General features: G+C 41.2%; 3 protein-coding genes across 4 annotated transcripts in view; 2 read left to right on the forward strand and 1 right to left on the reverse strand.

The window, feature by feature from the left end:
• Window positions 1-20844, forward strand: part of LOC120528485 (zinc finger and SCAN domain-containing protein 2-like) — a 422905-nt gene that overhangs the window by 304767 nt on the left and 97294 nt on the right. The gene's annotated exons all lie outside the window — the stretch shown is intronic.
• LOC120528477 (zinc finger protein 502-like) overlaps window positions 1-20844 on the forward strand; it is a 691287-nt gene that overhangs the window by 261968 nt on the left and 408475 nt on the right. The gene's annotated exons all lie outside the window — the stretch shown is intronic.
• LOC120528458 (tigger transposable element-derived protein 1-like) lies at window positions 6617-10965 on the reverse strand. Its single transcript, XM_039752616.1, has 2 exons — window positions 10705-10965; window positions 6617-8663 (listed from the first exon to the last, which is right to left on the reverse strand). The coding sequence occupies exons 1-2, from the start codon at window positions 10811-10813 to the stop codon at window positions 6652-6654; spliced, it is 2121 nt and encodes a 706-aa protein (XP_039608550.1). The 5' UTR covers window positions 10814-10965; the 3' UTR covers window positions 6617-6651.

The following is a 20844-nucleotide window of genomic DNA, read 5'->3' on the forward strand; positions in this document are numbered from 1 at the left end:
CACCTCAAAAACTAATGTGAAAAAATGGGGCACACATGGAAAAAGGTTGAGAAATACTGTATTAGACACATGAGAAATTAAAGTTGGCACAGCTTCTCTAATAATAACATGAAAGGGCAGTGAAAAGGGGGGTGAGAAGAAGTAGTTTCATTGTGTCCTTCATGCCATTTCACCATCCACAGGGTGTATTGTGTTATTTCTTACAGATTCAGACAGCATGACCTTAATGTTCACTGGATTATCACCCCAGAGCCTAAACATGTACCCCCCTACTCATTACCTTGTACTGCAGGTTGGCACTGATGTTCTGAATTGGACCAGTTGGGGTGACAATCCTTAATGGTCTCTTCACAGCTTTATTTAACTCCACAGCTTAATGTGTTAAAATTAGCAGTCACTTATGCTGCCTCACAGATCCACTGTCCTCCATTTATTGCCCATGTGGACATTTATCTCTTCTTCCAATATACTTTATGTATTCCTCCAGCTATTCCAGTTTTTCTCCCACATCCCTACATGCTGATTTTGTTGACTGGCAGGGACTCTAAATCAGCCCTGTATGACTGGCAGTGTGGGTTTCTTTAGGTCCTGTCCTTCACTGGATTGGCACACTGTCCACTGCTGATCTCTGCCTCATGTCTAATGCTCCCAAAATCCATTTATCAGAAAATTTGTACCCAGCGTAGAAAGAGCTTGTCATGTATATTTCTACTACTGGACAAACTAAATTTTCCCAGTCTAATTTATTCAGCTCATTCTTTATTCTCAATGTCCTATTTTTGTGTTTTTGTGGCTTACAGACTCACACTAACCAGTTTAGTGCCACCTAATGTACTAAAGTACTAAACTCATCAAGTCCAGACCACTGGGGTCCATCTTCAGTTAAGAGAAATTGGGTGGAACACAACATGTCACTCAACACTGAGCGGTCCAATCAAGACACTGGTGAAATGACAGACGTGACAGTCGAATAAGGACAAGTGACTTAGGGAGAGTTGTCCTGACCTAATGACCTCCCCACTGGTTTACTGATTTTACGCTTGTCTGCTTTTGCTGCTCCCTCACTGAATTGCTGCATATTATTGGAAACTAAAATCCCCGTCTAAACCCCTGCTGACTGCTCACTAGTAAGGAGAGAAAAGGCAGAGTTTTGTTTCACAAAATGATTTTCATTCTAAGATTTGTTTTGCATGCAATTTAACAATTGTAAAATAAAAAATCTGTTTAATATGCTTTTTATTTTCTTTGTTAGGGGTGTTCAATATTGTATGAGGCTAAAAGCAATGAACAATGGTCTCTAAAGGTTACTCTAATATCTGCTTCCTTGATCACTCACTATGCTAATGCTGTTACCCTAATTCTTCATGTCTCCTTCCATGTGTTTCCACAAACTTTCATGTTCCTCACACACTGCCTGCACACACATCCACGCCAACAGTTTTGCTTCACACCATTCAATACGGTGATCAGAGGTAACACCATCAACGCTCACTCTCCACAACTCCATCTAAACCAGTATCCTTTCCAAAGCTCCGCAGGAGTCACACTACACACAATGTAAGCATGTAAGTGCTGTCTGTTTGCACCATATTTATATGCATTTTTCATACCTTCCCAACTGTTTAGTTCTGATTTGAGGTTGTACATATTTAATTGTTGACCTGTGAATTCTACATTTTTCCAATAAACGAGACCACCATGTCAATACACCTCACTGTACACTGGTGAATGACCACCGGACTGATGCTTTGTGAATGTCAGTAAGACCAGAAGAAGCCTTCATGAAAATCTTGTTGTATAACAAGATCCAAGTAAGAGAGACATTTCTGTAGAGTTTAACACCTTCTCTCCCTTTCCCTGAATTTCCATAAATTTTCCCAGCTGTGGAAAACATACTGTGTGGTCCCAGTGCCAAAGAAAAGGCATTCCAGTGACCAAGAGGACTTCAGACCAGTTGCTCTTACTTCATACATCATGAAGACCTTTGAGAGGCTGCTCCTAAAACAGCAATGGCCTTTCGGTTCAGCACATCTGGATGGTCTGCAGTGTGCCAATCAGACACATAGCAGTGTGGAGGATGCTGTCGGCTGTCTGCTCCACAGTCCTACTCTCACTTGGACAAAGCCGGCACCACAGTCATGATCATGTTCTTGAATTTCCCCATGTCTTTATCACCATTCAGCCTTATTGACTTGTGAAAAGGCTCAAGGCTATACATCATGAGGCCCCCCTCAGTCTCCTGGACAACGTGAACAGCAGACAAGGGTTTGTGAGATTCGAGGGCTGTGTGTCAGAACTGGTGGTGTGTAATACTGCAAAATGAAAATCACCAGCAGTCACCGACTAGAAGATATGCCTTAAATCTCGATGTTAAAACTGCAAACAATCTACAAATGGTATTTCTCGGAATTGATCATCGATCTTGAGTATCCACAGTGAAGTTCTTGGAGGGTTGAATCCTCAGCCTCAGGTCATTGACTCAAAACCGTACAATAATTTAAATGTGAAATGCCACAAAAATCTATACTCAAAACTTTTAACGTAGACAAAGCAAGATTTGTCAGGAGCAAATAATCAGATGACATACCGTCTCCAAAATATAGACGCTGAGCCATTAACATGGTCAAAGTGAGACTAAGCATGCATTTATACTCACACACTGAAGCTGATTAACAGTTGGATCTTCAACTTTGGATTCTGCCTCACGTGTGATGAAGGGTGTGAGGCCGAGCGTCGGTGATGTGAAACTTAATTCTAGGGAGGCAACAGTACAACACATCCTAGTAACACAGTAAAGAAAGATAAAGCTAGAAAATGGCAACAGGCCACACTTACAATTTAGCAATAAAAAACAGTTTATTAATTGTCAATTCATTATTAACACCAAATGATCATGTATTAATAATCTCCAATGTACAAGGCCTCCAAGAACTCAAAGTTAAGAAGAAAAATATTTAAAGCAAACCAAAATTGTCAAGAACGTTCACATCGTAACAGGCCTGGCTCATCTTGGATTAACTCTGCTGGTTATCAGATGAAACACAGAAAACAAGCTGATGAAATGTCGGCTAACAGGAGCGCCGCAGAACAATCCCACCACTCAGGTGAGTCCTTCTGAATGAAGACAGACCAGGGAGGGCAGCTGGCTTTTTTCACGTCTTAGTCTGTCCTTCTCAGAGTGCCATCCACTTTGTGCTCCAGTCCCAAACTCCAAATGTGCTACGGGGTGCAGTGGGGTTGCCGATCTGGAAGTGTCACTCTATACAGGGCTGATGAATGGTGCCATATAAATCAACAAAAGTGATTGATCACAAACGCCACATTACATGTTTGTGTGATCTTTGTGATGACATTACAGTTTCAGAACATGCTAACTGATAAATAACAGACTTATTCAGTGCATGGTCACAGATTTGAAATCAAAGACACATGAACTTTGAAGTCTGCATGCCACGGCTGTCCTCAACGGTCCACTCAGGAGTGACTGACCGTTCTTCCACCAGTCAGCTTTCTTCTTTTGTTTTCAGTTGGTACCTACCTTTTCTGTGTTGTCCTTTCTGATTTTGTCCACGTTACCTCTGCCACTGGGCGTATTTCATCGATATCACCTCCTCATTTTGTTGTTTTCACTTTTTATATTTTGCTGCCTTCTTGCATTTCATAGCCAATGGTTCCTTTTTAGATAAGTCCTTGTAAGAGTTAAGCTGTACTCACACATTTGAGAACATCAATGAAATGAAATGTAAAAAGAGTGTGGCCAAAAAATGAAACATAAACTTGCAAAATACAGAAAGTCCAAGCAGAGTGAACCAATAGTGAGTAGTGAGGGGGTCAAATTTGACCTTCAGTGGTGAGGGTACAGAAGGTGCCACTTCTGCTTTTTGGAGTTTTCTGTCAAGTAAATGAAGCCGGAAATTTGTGTAGCTGACACTCTCTCAAAGCAGAGCTTTCTATTCGTCCATCCTGCTGTTGGAGTTTATTGAGCGCCTGTGGCCTCCAGCTTGTAGTCTTGACGTGGAGAAACGTTGCCTTGGGTATCGATATGAAGAAGGTGCTGAACTCAAACTGAAACCTGAACCAACACATTCAGAGTATAGAGCGTCCTTCACACACCACCCAGAATATACTGACATGGAGCAAAGTGACATCCGTTATATTTTTAGGTTCATTTATCAAATTAACAGCTGAGGCAGCAGAGATCCCTGTGTGTTTTCTGCTTTGTCTTCTCTTTTTCTCTTAAATGTCATAAAATAAAATAAATTCAGTTCACTTTCATTGTGTTCTGCATTCACTATGGTGTCCCATTTCTCATAACATTAGTTTTATTTTAAATAATATTCCTTTTACACATTGATATTCTTCAGAACTGTGGTCCCCCGTGGTAACCCTAGCATGCTGTTGTGACTTCCTCTTCAGGTCTTTAATATTTCCCTTTGAACCCTGAATGTTTCATTTTATTTGTATTTAAATCTTCTTAAATTCCCACTTTTGGACTCACCCTTGACACACAGCTGATGAATGTGTTTGGTTTGTAAAGACTCTTATTGTTTATAAATGATGACCTAAATTAGTGTAAAAGTCTTATAAAGCCCCTCTACATTGGTCTGACATGTGACGTCTCTCTTTTTAGTCTCCTGTCCTCCTGGACTGACCCTCCCCAGTATCTGAATGGACAGCATTGGCTGTCAGCTGACGTCACTAAATGACTTCATTATCAGGGTCAAGAATGGCCGTCTACACTCAGCCCAGGCGTCAGCCATCAGATGACATCCCAGAGATGGTACAAGTTCATTGCTACTCAGATAAGGCCCCATCCCCAAAGCTCCAAAACAAAAATATTCTCCTTGTTGGCAGTGGCACCTCCTGGTAGTTGGCACTGCCCTGTGATTTGATTTGACTTCTCTATTTTTTTTTTATTATTACATTGTACTTTTTCAGTTGTGTTCTGTGGTTGAAGTTGTTATCACCACACAATACTGTTGCTACCTCATTTTGTTGTCTGGTGTTTGTATTGTTCACCATCTTATGTCACAGCACTGGTGCAGAGATGATCAGTCCATGTATGGCTGATGTCCTGGCAGTACAGTTTCTGAGTCCTTCATGAAATCTTACATGTTGCTGATTATGGCTGATACAGGAGGACCACTTTCAACATTCAGAACAGCTAAGAGGCTTACCACAAGTAAGCCGGTCATTTATGACTATGAGAGCCACTGCTGTCTAAAAAGTGTTTACCACATTGACAACAATTAGGTTTTTTCTTGCAATTATAAGTTGTTGATGAAGATTCTTGCTGTTTGTGAAATATGTGTTGTATTCCACTGTGTTCATTCCCATGTGAATTCATATGTGGCTCTGATGTTACCTTGCATCTAGGATCTGTTTGCCACATTCAGTGTTTTCTCCACTGTTCTTACGTACCTATTAACTACTTTAAACGGGAGTCCATTACCTCATTCAGAAGATTTTTCTTCAGTCTTTATTTAAGGAGCCAAAGGAAAGATCATTTATCATTTCTGGGTCAGGCTTTACTCCAATATAACTTTGTGTGTGTGTCTCCGACAACTTTTTTTGGAAGAGTACCCTTCACTGCATTCAGAACAGACATACTGCTTCTCTCCAGTGTGGATCATTCTGTGGCACCTAAGTGTGGTTTGATGTGAGAATCGTTTGCCACATTCTGGACAGCAATAAGGTTTCTCTCCAGACTGAATTCTTGTGTGATCTTTAGGAGTTGTGCTGTCTGAGAAAAGCTTGCCACAGTCAGAACATCTTTGGTTTTTACCAGAATGAATTATTTATGTTTGTGAAGAGAACTGTTATATGAGAATCGCATTCCACATTCAGTACAATTATAAGGCTTCTCTCCATTATGACTTCTCCTGTGATTTATAAAGAGAATTACGGCGTGAGAATTGTTTGCCACATTCCAAGCAACTGTGAAGTTTCCTTCCAGTGTGAAGTCTGATGTGACTCTGTAGGGTGTTTTGTTGTGAGAACTGCATACCACATTCAGGACAACAATAAGGTTTATCTCCAGTATGAGTTCTGATGTAGCACTGAAGTGAGTATAAATCTAAGAATCATTTCTCACATTCAGAACAGCAATGGGATTTTTCTCCAGTATGGATTTTACTGTGTCTATAAAGACTGTTCTGGCTTGTATAACATTTGCCACATTCAGAACATACTCACAGTGCAAACTCGGGTCACGACCGTAATTCATTCCAAAACTCTGATCACAACACAAACTAATTTCCCCCATAGGATTGTACAGTATGTAAATACAATGAATCCGTTCCAGACCGTACGATCTGTATGTAAATTTTCTTTTTAAAAGATTTTTAAGCACACAAATAGTTAATCATATCAAAGAATGCAGTGTAATAGTAAACTAAATGTAAAAACATTGAATAACCCTGACAAAACCTTGAACAGAGAAAACTAACATTGCAAGAGTTCACGCTACAGCCTTGCAAACCGCTCGCTGTAAACCCTTTTTTTAATGAGGTTTAAGCACAGGAAAAAAATGAAAATTTGAAATGTCCTTAATTTATACAAAAACTAAACATAAGCAACCAAGAAAACTAACCTTGCATGAGTCAAGTTCTGGCATGAAGGAAGTGAGGAGGAAGCTGGGTGGAGAGGAGGTTACAGTTTTGATGGAGAGTCCCTCTGCGTGATGGAGGGATGTTCTCTTTCAAGTGTTTTCTCTTTCGTGATTTCTTGGGTTTCTGGTGTTTTTAGCTGTTTAGCTGGTGAATCAGACTTCGCAAAATCACGGTCTAATGTGACTTGCCTTTTCCTATGCATTAAAATTTTTCGGAAATGCGAGACAACATGGTCGTTCATCATGTTTATCACTCTGTTCGCAACCGCTTTGTCAGGGTGGTTCTTCTCGAAAAAATCCTGGCACTCGTTCCATTTTTCCATGAAGGCTTTTATTGCATCACTTTTTATAACCGCTCTTTCCTCTTCTTCCCCTGAGGACTGGTCCTTGGTGAGCAACTTATGCTGCTCCTGCTGGAGTTCGGCGAGTTCCTCTGTCGTCAGCTCCTCCTTGTGATCCAGGACCAGCTCCTCAATGTCCTCATTGTCCACTTCAAGACCCATGCTCTTGCCTATGGACACAATCTCATCCACAACAGAAGGCTCAGATCTTTCTAAATCCTGTTCAGGAACGCAATCAGGCCAAAGTTTCTTCCAGGCCGAGTTCAAGGTCCGGTAGGTGACGTCTTCCCAGGCTTTATCGATGAGGCTGATGCAATGAACGATATTAAAATGGTTCTTCAAGAACTCTTTCAGGGTCAAAGACATCTCCTCGGTCACACTGAAGCACCTGGTGAATAGTCCTTTTGTGTACAGCTTCTTAAAATTTGAGATAACCTGCTGGTCCATGGGCTGCAAAAGATGAGTCGTGTTGGGGGGGAGGAACACGACCTTAATAAAGTCGTACTCCTCGACGATATCGTCAACCAAATTTGCAGGGTGTGCCGGTGAACTGTTCATCAGAAGAAGGCATTTTTCAGGCAGATTATTCTCTTCAAGATATCGCTTCACGGGGGGAGCGAAAGCCTCGTGCAGCCATTCCAAAAACAAGGTCCTTGTGACCCAACCCTTTGTATTTGCCCTCCACATCACGGGCAGTCTGGATTTGTTTACATTGTGCAGCTTGAAAGCACGAGGGTTCTCAAATTGGTAAACGACTAGTGGCTTGAATTTTACGTCGCCACTAGCGTTAGCACATAGTAAAACGGTTAACCTCTCCTTCACAGCCTTCTCTTCCTGAGTAATGTAGGTCTTCTTCGGCATCCTCTTCCAGAACAATCTGGTCTCGTCGCAGTTGAACACTTGTTGCGGGATGTAGCCTTCATCCTCCACTAATTTGGTGAAAATTTTCACAAATTCCTTAGCAGCTTCAGCGTTGGAACTAGTAGCCTTTCCATGCCTTACCACACCATGAATGCCACTTCTCTTGCGAAAATTTTCAAACCATCCTCTACTGGCTTTAAATTCCTCACCTTCGCTACTCGTAGAAGGATAGTTTTGCTGCAAATCGCCATGAATCTTCCTGGCTTTCTTGCATAACATCGGCTCGCTTACACTATCCCCTGCAAGTTGCTTCTCGTTTAACCACACTAGCAACAGTTTTTCCACCTCTTCCAGCACTTGAGGCCTCTGCTTGGTTAACACTGTCACTCCTTTTGCAACATTAGCTGCTTTAATGGCCTCTTTCTTCTTTAGAATACACGAAATAGTAGATTTTGACTTCTTGTACTCGGCGGCAAGATCAGTAACACGAACGCCACGCTCATACTTTTCAATAATTTTTTTCTTTAATTCGATTTCAATTTTCTTCAAACCTTTCTTCTCACCAACACTGCCACTCTTCACTTGCTTGGAGGCATTGGTTAATTGCAAATTTAATGCAAAAGCACAACATTTTTTTCCATTCTGAATTTGGATTTCTTTCTTCACTTGCTGATGATCAGTTTTGATGGCTTCTGTCTGTGTTACTCCAGTAGCAGGGAGAGAACTGCACTGCAAAAAGGCTGCTGTCAGGTTCTCTGATCCTCTTGCTGATTTCTTCATACCTTTCTCATTGTATTGAAAAGAGGGCTGACCAAATGAAGGTAGAGGGAAGCTGCCATTCTTCTGTAAATCTGAAATTACACAAATATTTTAACTATTTATTTTTTGACACCTTAATCCAAGGTGACTCACAACATTTGAGACACAATTGGTTACATTTCTCTTGTTCTTCCATCTGGAGCACAGACAGGTCACGTGACTTGCTTGTTGTCACATGGTGTCAAGAGCTGAATTTGAACCTGCAACTTCAGGGTTTGACGTACAAATTCCTAATCACTACCCACCTTTTAAAATAAATTAAACGGCACAAGTAAAGCGGTGACACACTGGTTGGATTTCCTTCCTCACAATTAGGTGCCATTTATGGTCTGGCCACTCCATGTGTGATCTTTACATGTTCTGCTACTGTCTGTTCAATTTCCTCACCTTTCTCTCATATGTGAAAGACAGACCTGATCTGATCAATCGATCACAAATCAAAATCAGCCAATTTTCACTCCAAATGACTTGACTGATGATCAGCAAATTAGCTGACTTGAACATCTCATCTTGAATGATAAAAAGCATGCAAGACAAAGTTCCAACATTACCAAAATACAGAAACACATCCTCGCAGGTCTAACAGTTTTATTGCCTTCCTACAAGTGATAACAAATTTGTGGTTTATAATAAATGTGTAAAATGAAGTCAGCCATGGAGGATTCTCTGCTAACAATTTCAACAATACAAACCTTACTTGGCATCTGAGAAGTCAACAGAAAAGTGACTGGAGTGAAGAACGAGCTGTTCAAAGACTGAGGTGACCATCAAGCTTAGTCTAGCTCAGTCGCCTGCCCTCACTCGGACTCCAATAATGGCAGCACTTAGAAAACTCAACATTATAATACTGACAGCAAGAAAGCCAAAGACTTACTGTGACAGCAAAAACAGTGGAATTCGTAAGCTTGGACAACCAGCCACTTTCAGTTCAGGAAGATGGAATTGTAGATCTAAATGATCTACAAGGTGACATCTGCCAGTAAGTGTTTGTTGACCGATTTATTTGTATAATTAATTAACCAAGCATTAGCAATTTTGACTAAAATCCCTTTTATTACCCTTTCAGTGAATGTGTAGGTAGATGGGAAGAAAGGGATGCAGAGTTTTACCGAGCTGGTACGTAAATATAAATCGTTATATTTATATAACAATACCAATAACACCTGATGACACCGACTCTCTTGATTCACTAACACAATGTCTTACTGGTATTTCTGAATGGATGAATAGTAACTTTCTCAAATTAAATAAAGAGAAAATTGAAATCTTAGTGATTAGCAATAACGGATACAATGAGGTTATCAGAAATAAACTGGATACATTAGGATTAAAAGTCAAGACGGAGGTAAAAATCTTTATTTTTCTATTCTTTATTATGTAAAGCACTTTGAGCTACTGTTTGTATGAAAATGTGCTATATAAATAAATGTTGTTGTTCTTTTTGACACCCACTGCACACCCAAACTATCTGGAAAGGGGTCTGTCTTTGAACTGCCTTTCCGAAGGTTTCTTCCATTTTTTCCCTACTGGATTTTTTTTGGGAGTTTTTTCTTATCTTCTTAGAGAGTCAAGGCTGGGGGGCTGTCAAGAGGCAGGGCCTGTTAAAGTCCATTGAAACACTCTCTGTGGGATTTTAGGCTCTACAAAAATAAATTGTATTGTATTGTATTAGGTGTGCACTGGCTGGAGCAAATTCACTCTTATTAGTGCACAGGGGTGAGAATTTTATTCTTATGTACTTGTTTTTCTGGACATTTTTAGCTTAACTGCAAGACAATTTAAGAAATATAAATGTCTTTAACAAAATATGAATTTTGATATTTTAATTGAATGTAAGGTGCTTTTAGCCTAACATACGTCAGAGCTTCAGTCAAAGCTTAATGATGATCAATTAATGTGCTGAACACTTTAGATAACCTATAATTTGTTATCACACACCCGAGCAGGTGCTCTTTATCCAAGTTCAATTAACCGTGTTTTCCACTCTCATTTCAATCTTCTAAAAACATCAAAGCACCCACCGTTAGAATTTATAAATGCTCTCTTTCTTTTATATTTAATCACATTACTCACTCATTCCAACACTCCCAGGTGACTCTTCCCCTTCTCTCCCATTTCCCTCGGTGATTTTCTCTTCAGACTCTGATATCTCTGATTTCAGCTCTACAGAATTCTCCTGCATAGCCAGTCGCCCCGTATTAGTGGACCAGGGCTGTAAACTGGATGGAGATTCTTCACAGGCCTCTTGCTTGAAAATCTCCTCAGTTTCATGCTTTTGAAGTTCAAGACCACCAGAGAAATCATTCAAATCTTCAGCTTTAATGGCAGCAGTCACCTCCTTGCACTCCTCCTCCTCTTTAAAAACTGAAATTCTTTCTTCGTGATCCTCCAGCTTCACACACACATTCTCTGGTGTGAGCCGCTCACAGTCCTCTTCTTTAATGTCCACCCTTCTTTCATCCATACCATGTTCTTTGACACAGGCCATGCTCTGTGGGAAACTCTTCTCTCTCTTTAAGTGTCTGCCCTTCTTTTCTCAGATTCACTTCTCACATGGACAGCCCTGAGCTGGAGGCCATTAGACACCTCAGTGTATGGCCATGTGAAATGGGAAAGCCCTGTGAAAATAAAAGTGTAGAATTAACTTCAGAAAGTCAGTAAAAATAATGAGCACACTTCAGGGTCACAGTGCCCTCCATGAGGTTTGGGTCAAAGACACATTTTTCTTGATTTCCTCCTCTGCATCACAGTTTAAAATTACAAATCACACAATTCAGATGTGATCAAAGTGCACTGCAGACCTTCATTAAAGGGGATTTGCATACATTTCAGTGCCACCATGTAGATATGACAACACTTTATCTGCACGGCACCATCATGTTTGAACACAGCAATGGCAGGTCTATTAAAGCCGTCATATTTAGGGCTTTGTTGGATATCCTCGCTGGACTTAAACTGCGCATCGGGAGCTTCATTCTGTTAAGTTGTTATGTTCTATATCTTATATATGTGCTCCTATTTGTGGGATTACGGGACTGCATCCCAACTGCGAGTAGGACATTCAGGGTTTGAGGAGAGTGGGTTTGTAGGAGGTTATTCGCAATGGCGGTGTTTTATAGGAGAGAAGAATAAAAAGTGTGTGGCTAACATCAAAGGTGTTGTGTTGTTATTTAAGTTTAACATTCGTAGTAGAGGATGGCTGATAATTATAGAATCCTGCCAGCATTTGACAAGAGAAAGAAATACGAGAGCTTGAATAATGAAGATTTAATATGGACACGGGTTACTGAGCTTAGAAATAAAAAACACACACTTGGGGGTGGACTGTCGCTTACAGGGAGAGCACTGAGATGTCAATTTGAGCAGCAGACCTGAACAAAGATGAAGGTGCGTCTATTCTGATAGAAAGGCTTAATGTTGTGTTTAAAGGAGAAAAAGGATTGTATCTATGAGGATATTCAGATTTTACAGAGTTAAAAGGCCGAGTGAAGTTTATATGGTGGATTAGATCATCAATTTGGAGTAGAGATACTCCTGATGGGCAATTCTACGTCAAATCATCACACTTTTGGAGCTCAACATAACAGATTTTAATGAAGCCACATTTTTTTTGGAGAGGTTCATGACATTTTAAGGTAGCTTTAGTGATAAAATGGCCAATTTTATAATATAGCGGTTTTGCTATTCACATTTGTTTCACTACCTCCAAATTAGAAACAAAACCAACCCAAGTTTCCTCACCTCCCACCTACCTCTATTCTTGAAAAAATATCAATAATTCTTGAGGACTCAGACAGCATTTCTGTAATATATAAAATTATTTTACAGTCCCTCCCTTTCAAAGATCCCAGAGTACAGTGGGAAAAGGATCTCTCACTCAACATCTCAGAAAAGGAAGGTGGAAGGTAGCAATGCAGAGAATCCACTCGAGCTCCATATGCAAACAGCATAGAATAATTACACTCAAAATTATGTATAGAGCGCATTTCTCTCGTTTAAAATTGTCCAAAAGGTGTCCAGGGCAAAATCCAACCTGCAAACATTGGAATCGAGTTCCAGCCTCAGTAGGTCACATTTTGGGCCTGCACCAAATTAACATCACTCTGGACCAAACTTTTTAAGTGCCTTTCAGACAGCCTTGGTGTCCCAATCCCTCCTAAGCCATTAACAGTTGTGTTTGGTGGGCTCACAGATGGGCTTAAAGTGGAGAAGGACAAACAAACTGTCATTGCCTTTGCTACACTATTGGCACGTAGACTTATCTTGGTCAACTGGAAGAATCCTAATTCACCTCTGATAAGTCTGATACTATATATTGTTTGAAGCTGGGAAAGAAACGGAGCATCTGAGGAGGTGGAAAACGACAAGATGGATATGCCCTTTAAAAAGAGACTTCAGCAGGAATCGTACCTAAAGACCACCTAGTGGCATGAGGGTCTGAGGGGCAAGATAGGAGTAGGCTCAACAGGGATTCACCAACATGGGCATCAGAATCTGCTCACCAAGGTCTCTGAGGCAGCACTGCCACCTTAAACAATGAGGAGAGACAGTTGAGCTCCAGCCCATAATAGTCGAGTCGCGGCCCAGCTGAGCTCTGCAGCTTTCACATTTTGTATTTTGATGCTTCATGTGGTCCGACACAAACAGCCCGATTGGCTTGAGTCCTGTTCTTCATTTAACAAGAACATCTCTAGTAAGCTAAAGTATTAAAGTGTACAGAAATACTGAAAGTAGTTGTAAAGGACAAAATACATTAAATACAACAATACCGTTTCAAATATCAGTAAAATGTACTCGTAAAGCCATGCCAGCTGTAGATTTTACTGTATCCCTCCAGCAGCACTAGCTTGTGTAATGTTTGTATTTTTATTTTCCATTAAACAAATCAAAGTCTCCCCGTTACAGTGAAATCGCACGAGCAACTTTACTAGTAAGAAAATACGGAAAAAATCTTTTAAGTTATTTCTAATATGACTAAGTATAAGACAAACCGATGGAAATGAAACCTGAACGCGCCCTGTAAAGTTACACCGTTCGACGCCACTTTAACAAAGTTTACCAATCATGGCTTTAGAGAAAAGGAAGAAAAAAAAAGCTTAGAACACGCAGAGCTCGAGAAAAATCAGAAATGAACGACGGGGCCGTGCGGGAGTGAGCGGCTGAACAAGCGCGTGACCGGCGGACAGCACAGGTCGGAGCATGCGCCAAATCAAAAGGAGAAACGGCGCGGAAAACTGCGCGACCCCGTCATCCACAATAAACTCGTGAAGGTGTGATTTGCTGAGCCGCCGCCGCCGCCTCCTCCTCCTCCACATAACGCTCAATCCCCAAGACTTAATGCGAACCACGAGGCCTCTGGCACCTCCTCAAACCTAAACCCGCTCAGCATATCGCGGACTTCCTCACTACTGGCATTCCCACCCGTACGCGATCCCCACATTCGACTTTATATCACCTTCCGCACCTTTGCTTGATCTTATGGCCGTGAAGAAGTCGGACCGCGAGGGTCTCACAAGAGCAAACTAATAAAGGACTGCTCGAAACTTATTTCTCGACCTTTCGAAACGCCGCTCTGAGGCTTGTTTGAAAAGCGCCCGTCACGTGATTTTAGGCACGCTAGCGTCATGACGTCATTGATAGACGCCGCATTCACTGTCGGCACTATACGTCAGCGCCTCCGCCATATTGCGAGTGGCAAAGTGCCATTTAAACTAATACAGGCAGACGTGGACACCGGGTTTTCTGATGAAAAAACAATGCAATTATTTATTTCCATTTATACACTAACAATGGCAATTATTGAGACAAAAACTTGTCCAATGTCTGAAATTCAAAATAGTAAGACTGCACCTGGCAGCCTGGTCTTCTTTTAACAGTGAAATGATACACACAATGACAAAAATAAAATAAATTTTATTGTATACAAATTGGCTTAATATTTTCTGAAAAAATTTCACTCATGAGCACACACACACATACACACACACGCACACACAATGTGGTTACTTAAATATATACAGGGTAGGATCTAAAATCCTTGATGTCATGAACTTATAAACTCATCATGAAAACATAAGCTCATTATTTCCTAAAACCTCTTTGATCAATGAAGGGCTGTGCCATCTTTCATCACCAAACTCATCAAGTAGTTCCCGCCTCTCAACAAAAACTCTAATCTCTCTGCCCAATTCAAAGAACTCAGTGGAGTTGTGAAACTTTTAGCATGGTGATTGTGACCGTTCATGAGCCTGTCAATCATCTAAAAGCAAATATATGCATTATAACAGAAGGAATCTGAATCATCAGCATAAATAACATGTTTCCATTTATCATTAGCTAAATACTAAAATATAGCATCAATGTTTTTCACTATTTGCGTCATGGCTATTAAACTTTGCATGTAACATTACATCAGTGAATTCAGCTGTTGCTTCACAGTTCTGAAACTGTGAATAGCCGAGGTCCCTCAATGTGTGCAGAGCTACTGTCAAGGAGCGACTCAGTGTTTGCGCAGCCACGGACGCCTTCATTTTCTGTGAATCAAAATTCACATGCTTGTCTGTGATTCTGTTGGCAGCATGCAGTCCTTCTTTTGCTTGGACATCATTCAGATGAACTACATAAGTCCAGTTGATCTGGCCAGTGGTGCTGCTTATTAGGCTGTAGGCCTGCAACATATTTCGTGCCAACTTCAAAACATGGCAAGGATCCATCATCACAAACACCTTCGCACCAGTCACTGGATGTGCAAAAAAAGTTTTAATGGTTCACCAGGGTTGACCTTTAGCTCTCATCCAAGCTGGTTACACATGCTGACATTGGAGACATGCCATCCATTGTAGCAGACACCACTGTTATCCTCCAATGCATGAACAAGTAGCACCTTCTGTGTCTCTGGCCATCAGGGAGTTGATCAGGTCGTATGCAACTGGAGCCTTCCAATGGCCTTGTAGGCCAACCACCATAAAAACAAGAGCCTCTGTGGCCACATCTGTTTCATTCACTCCATTCCCCACAGCCACAAAGCCAGACATTTTCTGGGTATGTGGATCATATTGAACATGTTTCCTGATGGCCATGGTATCCAATAGAAGACTCGTGCGTTCATATTTAGGCGGGTCTTCTTCTTGTTTTCATCTCAACATATCCAACATCATCATGCCGAGTCCAGAGTTGGCATCTACATAACTCATCCACTTTGGTGTAATAAAAAAATCTAATTTAATCCAAATGCCCAATTAAGGATTTTTTGGACCAATTAATAATCACTGTGGCCAATAACAATAAGCAACAATTTGATCACCATGATGGGGATTTACTTAAAAGGCTTCTATTTATTATGCATCATTATTTATTTATAGTATTGATTAACTACACCACTTTTTACCTAGTTCATATCATGATTAAGGGATAAAAATAAAAGCTTAGAAAGAACACTTCAAATGGATGAATACCTTTGAAATGTATGTGGATGTAGGAGATTAAGATGGAGAGACTCTCTGAGATAATTGTAGGCTTTGGGACCATGTAGGTGGAGGCTGAGGGCAAACTCTTTCTGGTCTTTTATATACTCACGGCTCTGTTTTGATAGGAGTTGCACTGGAAGATCTAAAATTCAGTTAGCACAAACAAATTAGAAAGTCTCCTTGAAGTAATAATTAGGATGTCTTAAGGAATTTTACACTTAACTACATACCATTTTCTCCATATTTTGTATTGTATTTCTATTTTACCTGAGTATAGATCTAGCCTCTCTTTCAGCTCTTCATTAATGAGGTTCCATCCATCCATCCATCCATTTTCCAATCTGTTGAATCCGAACACAGGGTCATGGAGGTCTGCTGGAGCCAATCCCAGCCAACACAGGGTGCAAGGCAGGAACCAATCCCGGGCAGGGTGCCAACCCACTGTAGTTAATGAGGTTCCTCTCCCTCAAATCTTGCAGAAGACCATGCACTGTGTTCTTTTCTCTCTGTTCTCGATCCTTAGCATTTCTCTTCTCTCTTTCCATACTCTTCACCCTAGATAAGGTTTCATTGAGTCTAGCCCTTACATTTTCAAGAGATGTAGGCAGCGTGTAGGAGTGGTCCTAGTAGACACAAGGAGTCAAGTTTATATCATCATACCAGTCAATTCCTAGTTAGTACAATGTGCTGTCTGCTGGTCTGCATCTGTAATCACATCACCCCTCAATTCCACTGTGAGCACTGCATGTGTGCGTGTATCTGATTCAACAGCAGCAGGTTTCAATGTATATGCATCTGTATGCATTAGTTTATCTGAAAAGCATGATGGGAGTAGGGGGTTGTGTTAAAAGAGGTTTGAAAAGGACCTTAGTACTCACAACACTGGGATCAGGCGGAGCTTCAATCTCTTGGATAGGCAAAGAACAGTCTACTGACAGGCTCTCCTGTGCCCTCACTGAAGTCAGTGTGCTCCTGTTTGCCACTGGCTAATGTGAAAGAAACAAACAAATTCTTTGCAGATTCGCAGCTTACTTACTTTTTTTACCATCTCAACTTAGACTTTTGCTCTCAAACCGAGGGTTTTTAATTAAAAAGCCACTCAGTTTGGTGCATTTGACCGGTCATTTTCAAGTGCCTTCCATATTTTTATTCTCACCTTTTCAGCACCACCTTTGGTTTTTTACCATTCATCTACTCTCGGGCGTCTCTCAGAGGAACGTAGCTCGGTAACTGCAGATCCTCTCTACTATAAGGCTCTGGGTAACCGGCAATCAGCCCTACACATCAGCCTCTGTGTGATTGGCTGGTTGTGGTCACATGACACACATTAAAGCAGGTTACACAGTGCGCGTTGGCTGGCTGGACCTGTGAGTGCAGAAGCAGTGGGTGCCGCATAGTGACATGAATACTGCGGTCATTTTCAGCTTTGGCCGACTGAAGTTAAGGGGGGTGGGGGGTCAGTGTCGATTGTCGACAGTGGCTCATTCCTTTTGGTGACACCAAAGAGGTTCATACATCCAGACCTAAAACTAAGGTCAGATCATACAGTGTTCTGTGTCTTAAAGACAGGATAGACAGCTACTTAAAGAAATCTAAGCATGAAAAAGGAAGGCTTTTTAAAAATTCTGGACTTTTCGTTGTCCAGCCGAAGACCTTGATGTAACCGCGGACAACGGGCATTACACAGATGTCCAGTTAGAATGATTGGTACACATCTGTTATCACAGATCACCATCCACATTTCAAAAAATACATCTCTTTTCTCTATAAAATGAGATGTAGCCCCAGACTCTGGCCATTTCCCTGCTCGCCGCTCAGAACGACAAGATGAATTTCTTCCAATACGGTTTGTCCACATGATCATCTTAGAAAAATGTTTTCTAATTTTAACGACTAGAGCTAAATATAACTATTCTTCATACAGACTGTTCTCCAGAAAGCGTCGTACCCCAGGACCACGGTAAGGCCTATTCGTGATTCTTATACGCGTTAAACGATTATGCTTTAAAAAAATGGAGGGCTGAATCCTTATATATATATTTTTTTATTCTTAGAACTGTACATTTAAGCATTTTTAAAAAGGGATTTACCATTTTCCGAGTCTGTTTGAATTACTATGAGTATGAGTAACTATGCTCCCTGAGAAGTAGTTTATTTAAGCCTCTAAATTCAATACAGAACCGAATCGAACCATTGGGTTTTGGGACAAAAACGATCGGGCTTCACTAATTGCTTTTACTTTTGCAAATAACACCTAATTCAAGCATCTCTGACTTCATTGCGTACTACGTTCCTCCTCGCTTCTGGTGTCCGAAAAGAATCTGCACCTTAACACCAGGCCCTGTAATAATCTTATGTTAAACAAGCCCAGTTAGGCCCGGCATGGTGGAAACGACATCAGTGTTCCGATCTTTCAAAGATAGCAACTCTGTTGAACTCTGCTCAGTCAAACCGGCACCAATAGCAGCATCTATCTCGTACACAGCAGCTACGAACATCAACACTTCCTGGGGTTCACACCACTCTTTCAAGAGATTAACATGCAAAACTTTTATGGGTTTCCATTTGCCTGGTATCCTGGCTCTGTAATTTACCAGTCATGTATGCTCCTCAATGACAGTGGGACCCAGCCATTTCGTGAGAAACTTCTGCAGATCAGAAGGAATCAGAACCAGTCTGCGATCGCCAGGTTTGAATTCACAGAGTTTGATCCACTTATCATAATGGTGCTTTTGGGCATCCTGTTCATGCAGCTAGTGCTCCACAGCAATAGAAGAAAGCTTAGAAATTTGATCCTGCAGTGAAATGATGTGGTCTGCGAAGCTATGGCCATGTGCATTTGTACACACTCCTGTCCACCCCTCATGAATAACACCCAAGAAGCCCCACAGACGCCTGCCAAACAGCAACTCAAAGGGACTCAAGTCATTGGGAGCCTGTGGGGATTCCCAAATCATGAGCATCAGGAAAGTCAACACAGTCCCAGGAAGTCTGGTCATCATGAGAGGCCCACCTGATCACGTGCTTTAGTCTTGTTAAACTGCTCAGACAGGCCACTCGTCTATGGATGGTAAAGAGTGGTGCTCAGCTTTTTAGTGGAAAGGCTGCCAAACAACTGTTTCATAATGTGTGAAGTAAAAGGTGTACCCTGGTCAGTTAAAATTTAATGTGAAATTGCATTACGAGCAAAGATCTCACAAAGAGCCTTTGCTAAAGAGGAGGAATTTGCTTTCCAGAGATCGGCCACTTCAGGATAACGTGTCGCATAATCAACCAGCACAAAAATATATTAATACCCATTCTTACTCTTAGGGAGTGTGCCAACAATATCCAAACAACCTGTTGAAAGGGAACGTCTAAAATAGGCATCAGGGAAAGAAGGGCCCTAGCAGGTCAGTGAGCAGAGACCACCTGACAGTCAGGACAAGACTTACAGAACTGTTTGACATCCCTGCCCATATTCAGCCAATAAAACCATTTGAAGATGTGCTCCCTATTTTTTTCAGCACCTAGGTGACCGCCCAAGACATGTGCATGAGCCATTGTCAATACTATCTCTCTACACTTATCAATCAAAGTAGCAGAAAAAGGGCAAAACTGAGGCAGAGTTTAAAGGGTAACACCGAGGGGGCTTCAGTTACCTTGATGGGAGTCTAACAGTTGGTAGCTTTAGAGCAGGGGTGTCAAACTCCGGTCCTGGAGGGCCGCAGTGGGTGCAGATTTATATTCTAATCATCTCCTTAGTTAGTGATCAGTTTTTGCTGCTAATTAACTTCTTTTGCCTTTGTTTTAATTGACATGACTCAGACCCCTTAGTTGTTTCTTTTTCCTTAATTAGCAGCCAAACAATAATGAGACACAAAACAAGCCACCACATGACCAGCTAACCTGTGCCCATCACACAATAGCTGAAAATAAAGACAGGTGAAAGTCTCAGTAAAACAGAAAATCAACAGCTATGGAATTAAATGACAAGTTTAATTAACAGCAAGAATCAGCATCTCATTAAGAAACTGGTTGGAGTGAAATTGGTTGGAGTTTAAATCTCCAGTTTAATTGGTCATCTGTTGGCGCATTTCATGTCTCACACCTGTTTGGCTTTCATTTAATGAAGAAAAGAATCAATTCAGGGAACTGAAGCCTTAAAAACAGGGCTAAAGAAAAGAAGTTAATTAGCAGCGAAAACTGGCTATTTATTACAAAAAGAGTTAGAATGAAAACCTGCTGCCACTGCGGCCCTCCAGGGCTGGAGTTTGACACCCCTGCTTTAGGGAATAATCTGATAAATTACTGGCATGAACAAAGTGCCAGCATGACAATGAACAAATCATTTAATACTGATTCAGGAGTTGTGTTTTCTTTTCATTTTATTTCATTTGTAAATGAGCACTGAACTCTGAGTCTGTCTAATGTGGACTGCAGTGTGTAATAAATGAATAAGTAATCCTGACATGAATGAAACTTTAACAGACCCCCTGTGAGAGGTCATCTCTTCTCTAACTTTGTGGTCTTCACCCTCTGAGCTCCTGTCTCACATTAACTGTTCATCCTCAGTGTCTCCTCAGATGTTCTCTGTGTGCCCTCAGGTGTCACTTTAAATCTTCTCCTCCTCATCGAACACAGACATATTTTCACTTTGGTTTCTTCACAAGTCACTTCCTTGTTTGTCTGACTGATTCTCTCTGCCTGCCTCTCCTCAGACTGATGATGGCTGAAGCCCAGCTGTTTGTTTCACAGGACGAGTTCA

Source organism: Polypterus senegalus, chromosome 4 (assembly GCF_016835505.1).
Source record: "Polypterus senegalus isolate Bchr_013 chromosome 4, ASM1683550v1, whole genome shotgun sequence".
Taxonomy (NCBI): domain Eukaryota; kingdom Metazoa; phylum Chordata; class Cladistia; order Polypteriformes; family Polypteridae; genus Polypterus; species Polypterus senegalus.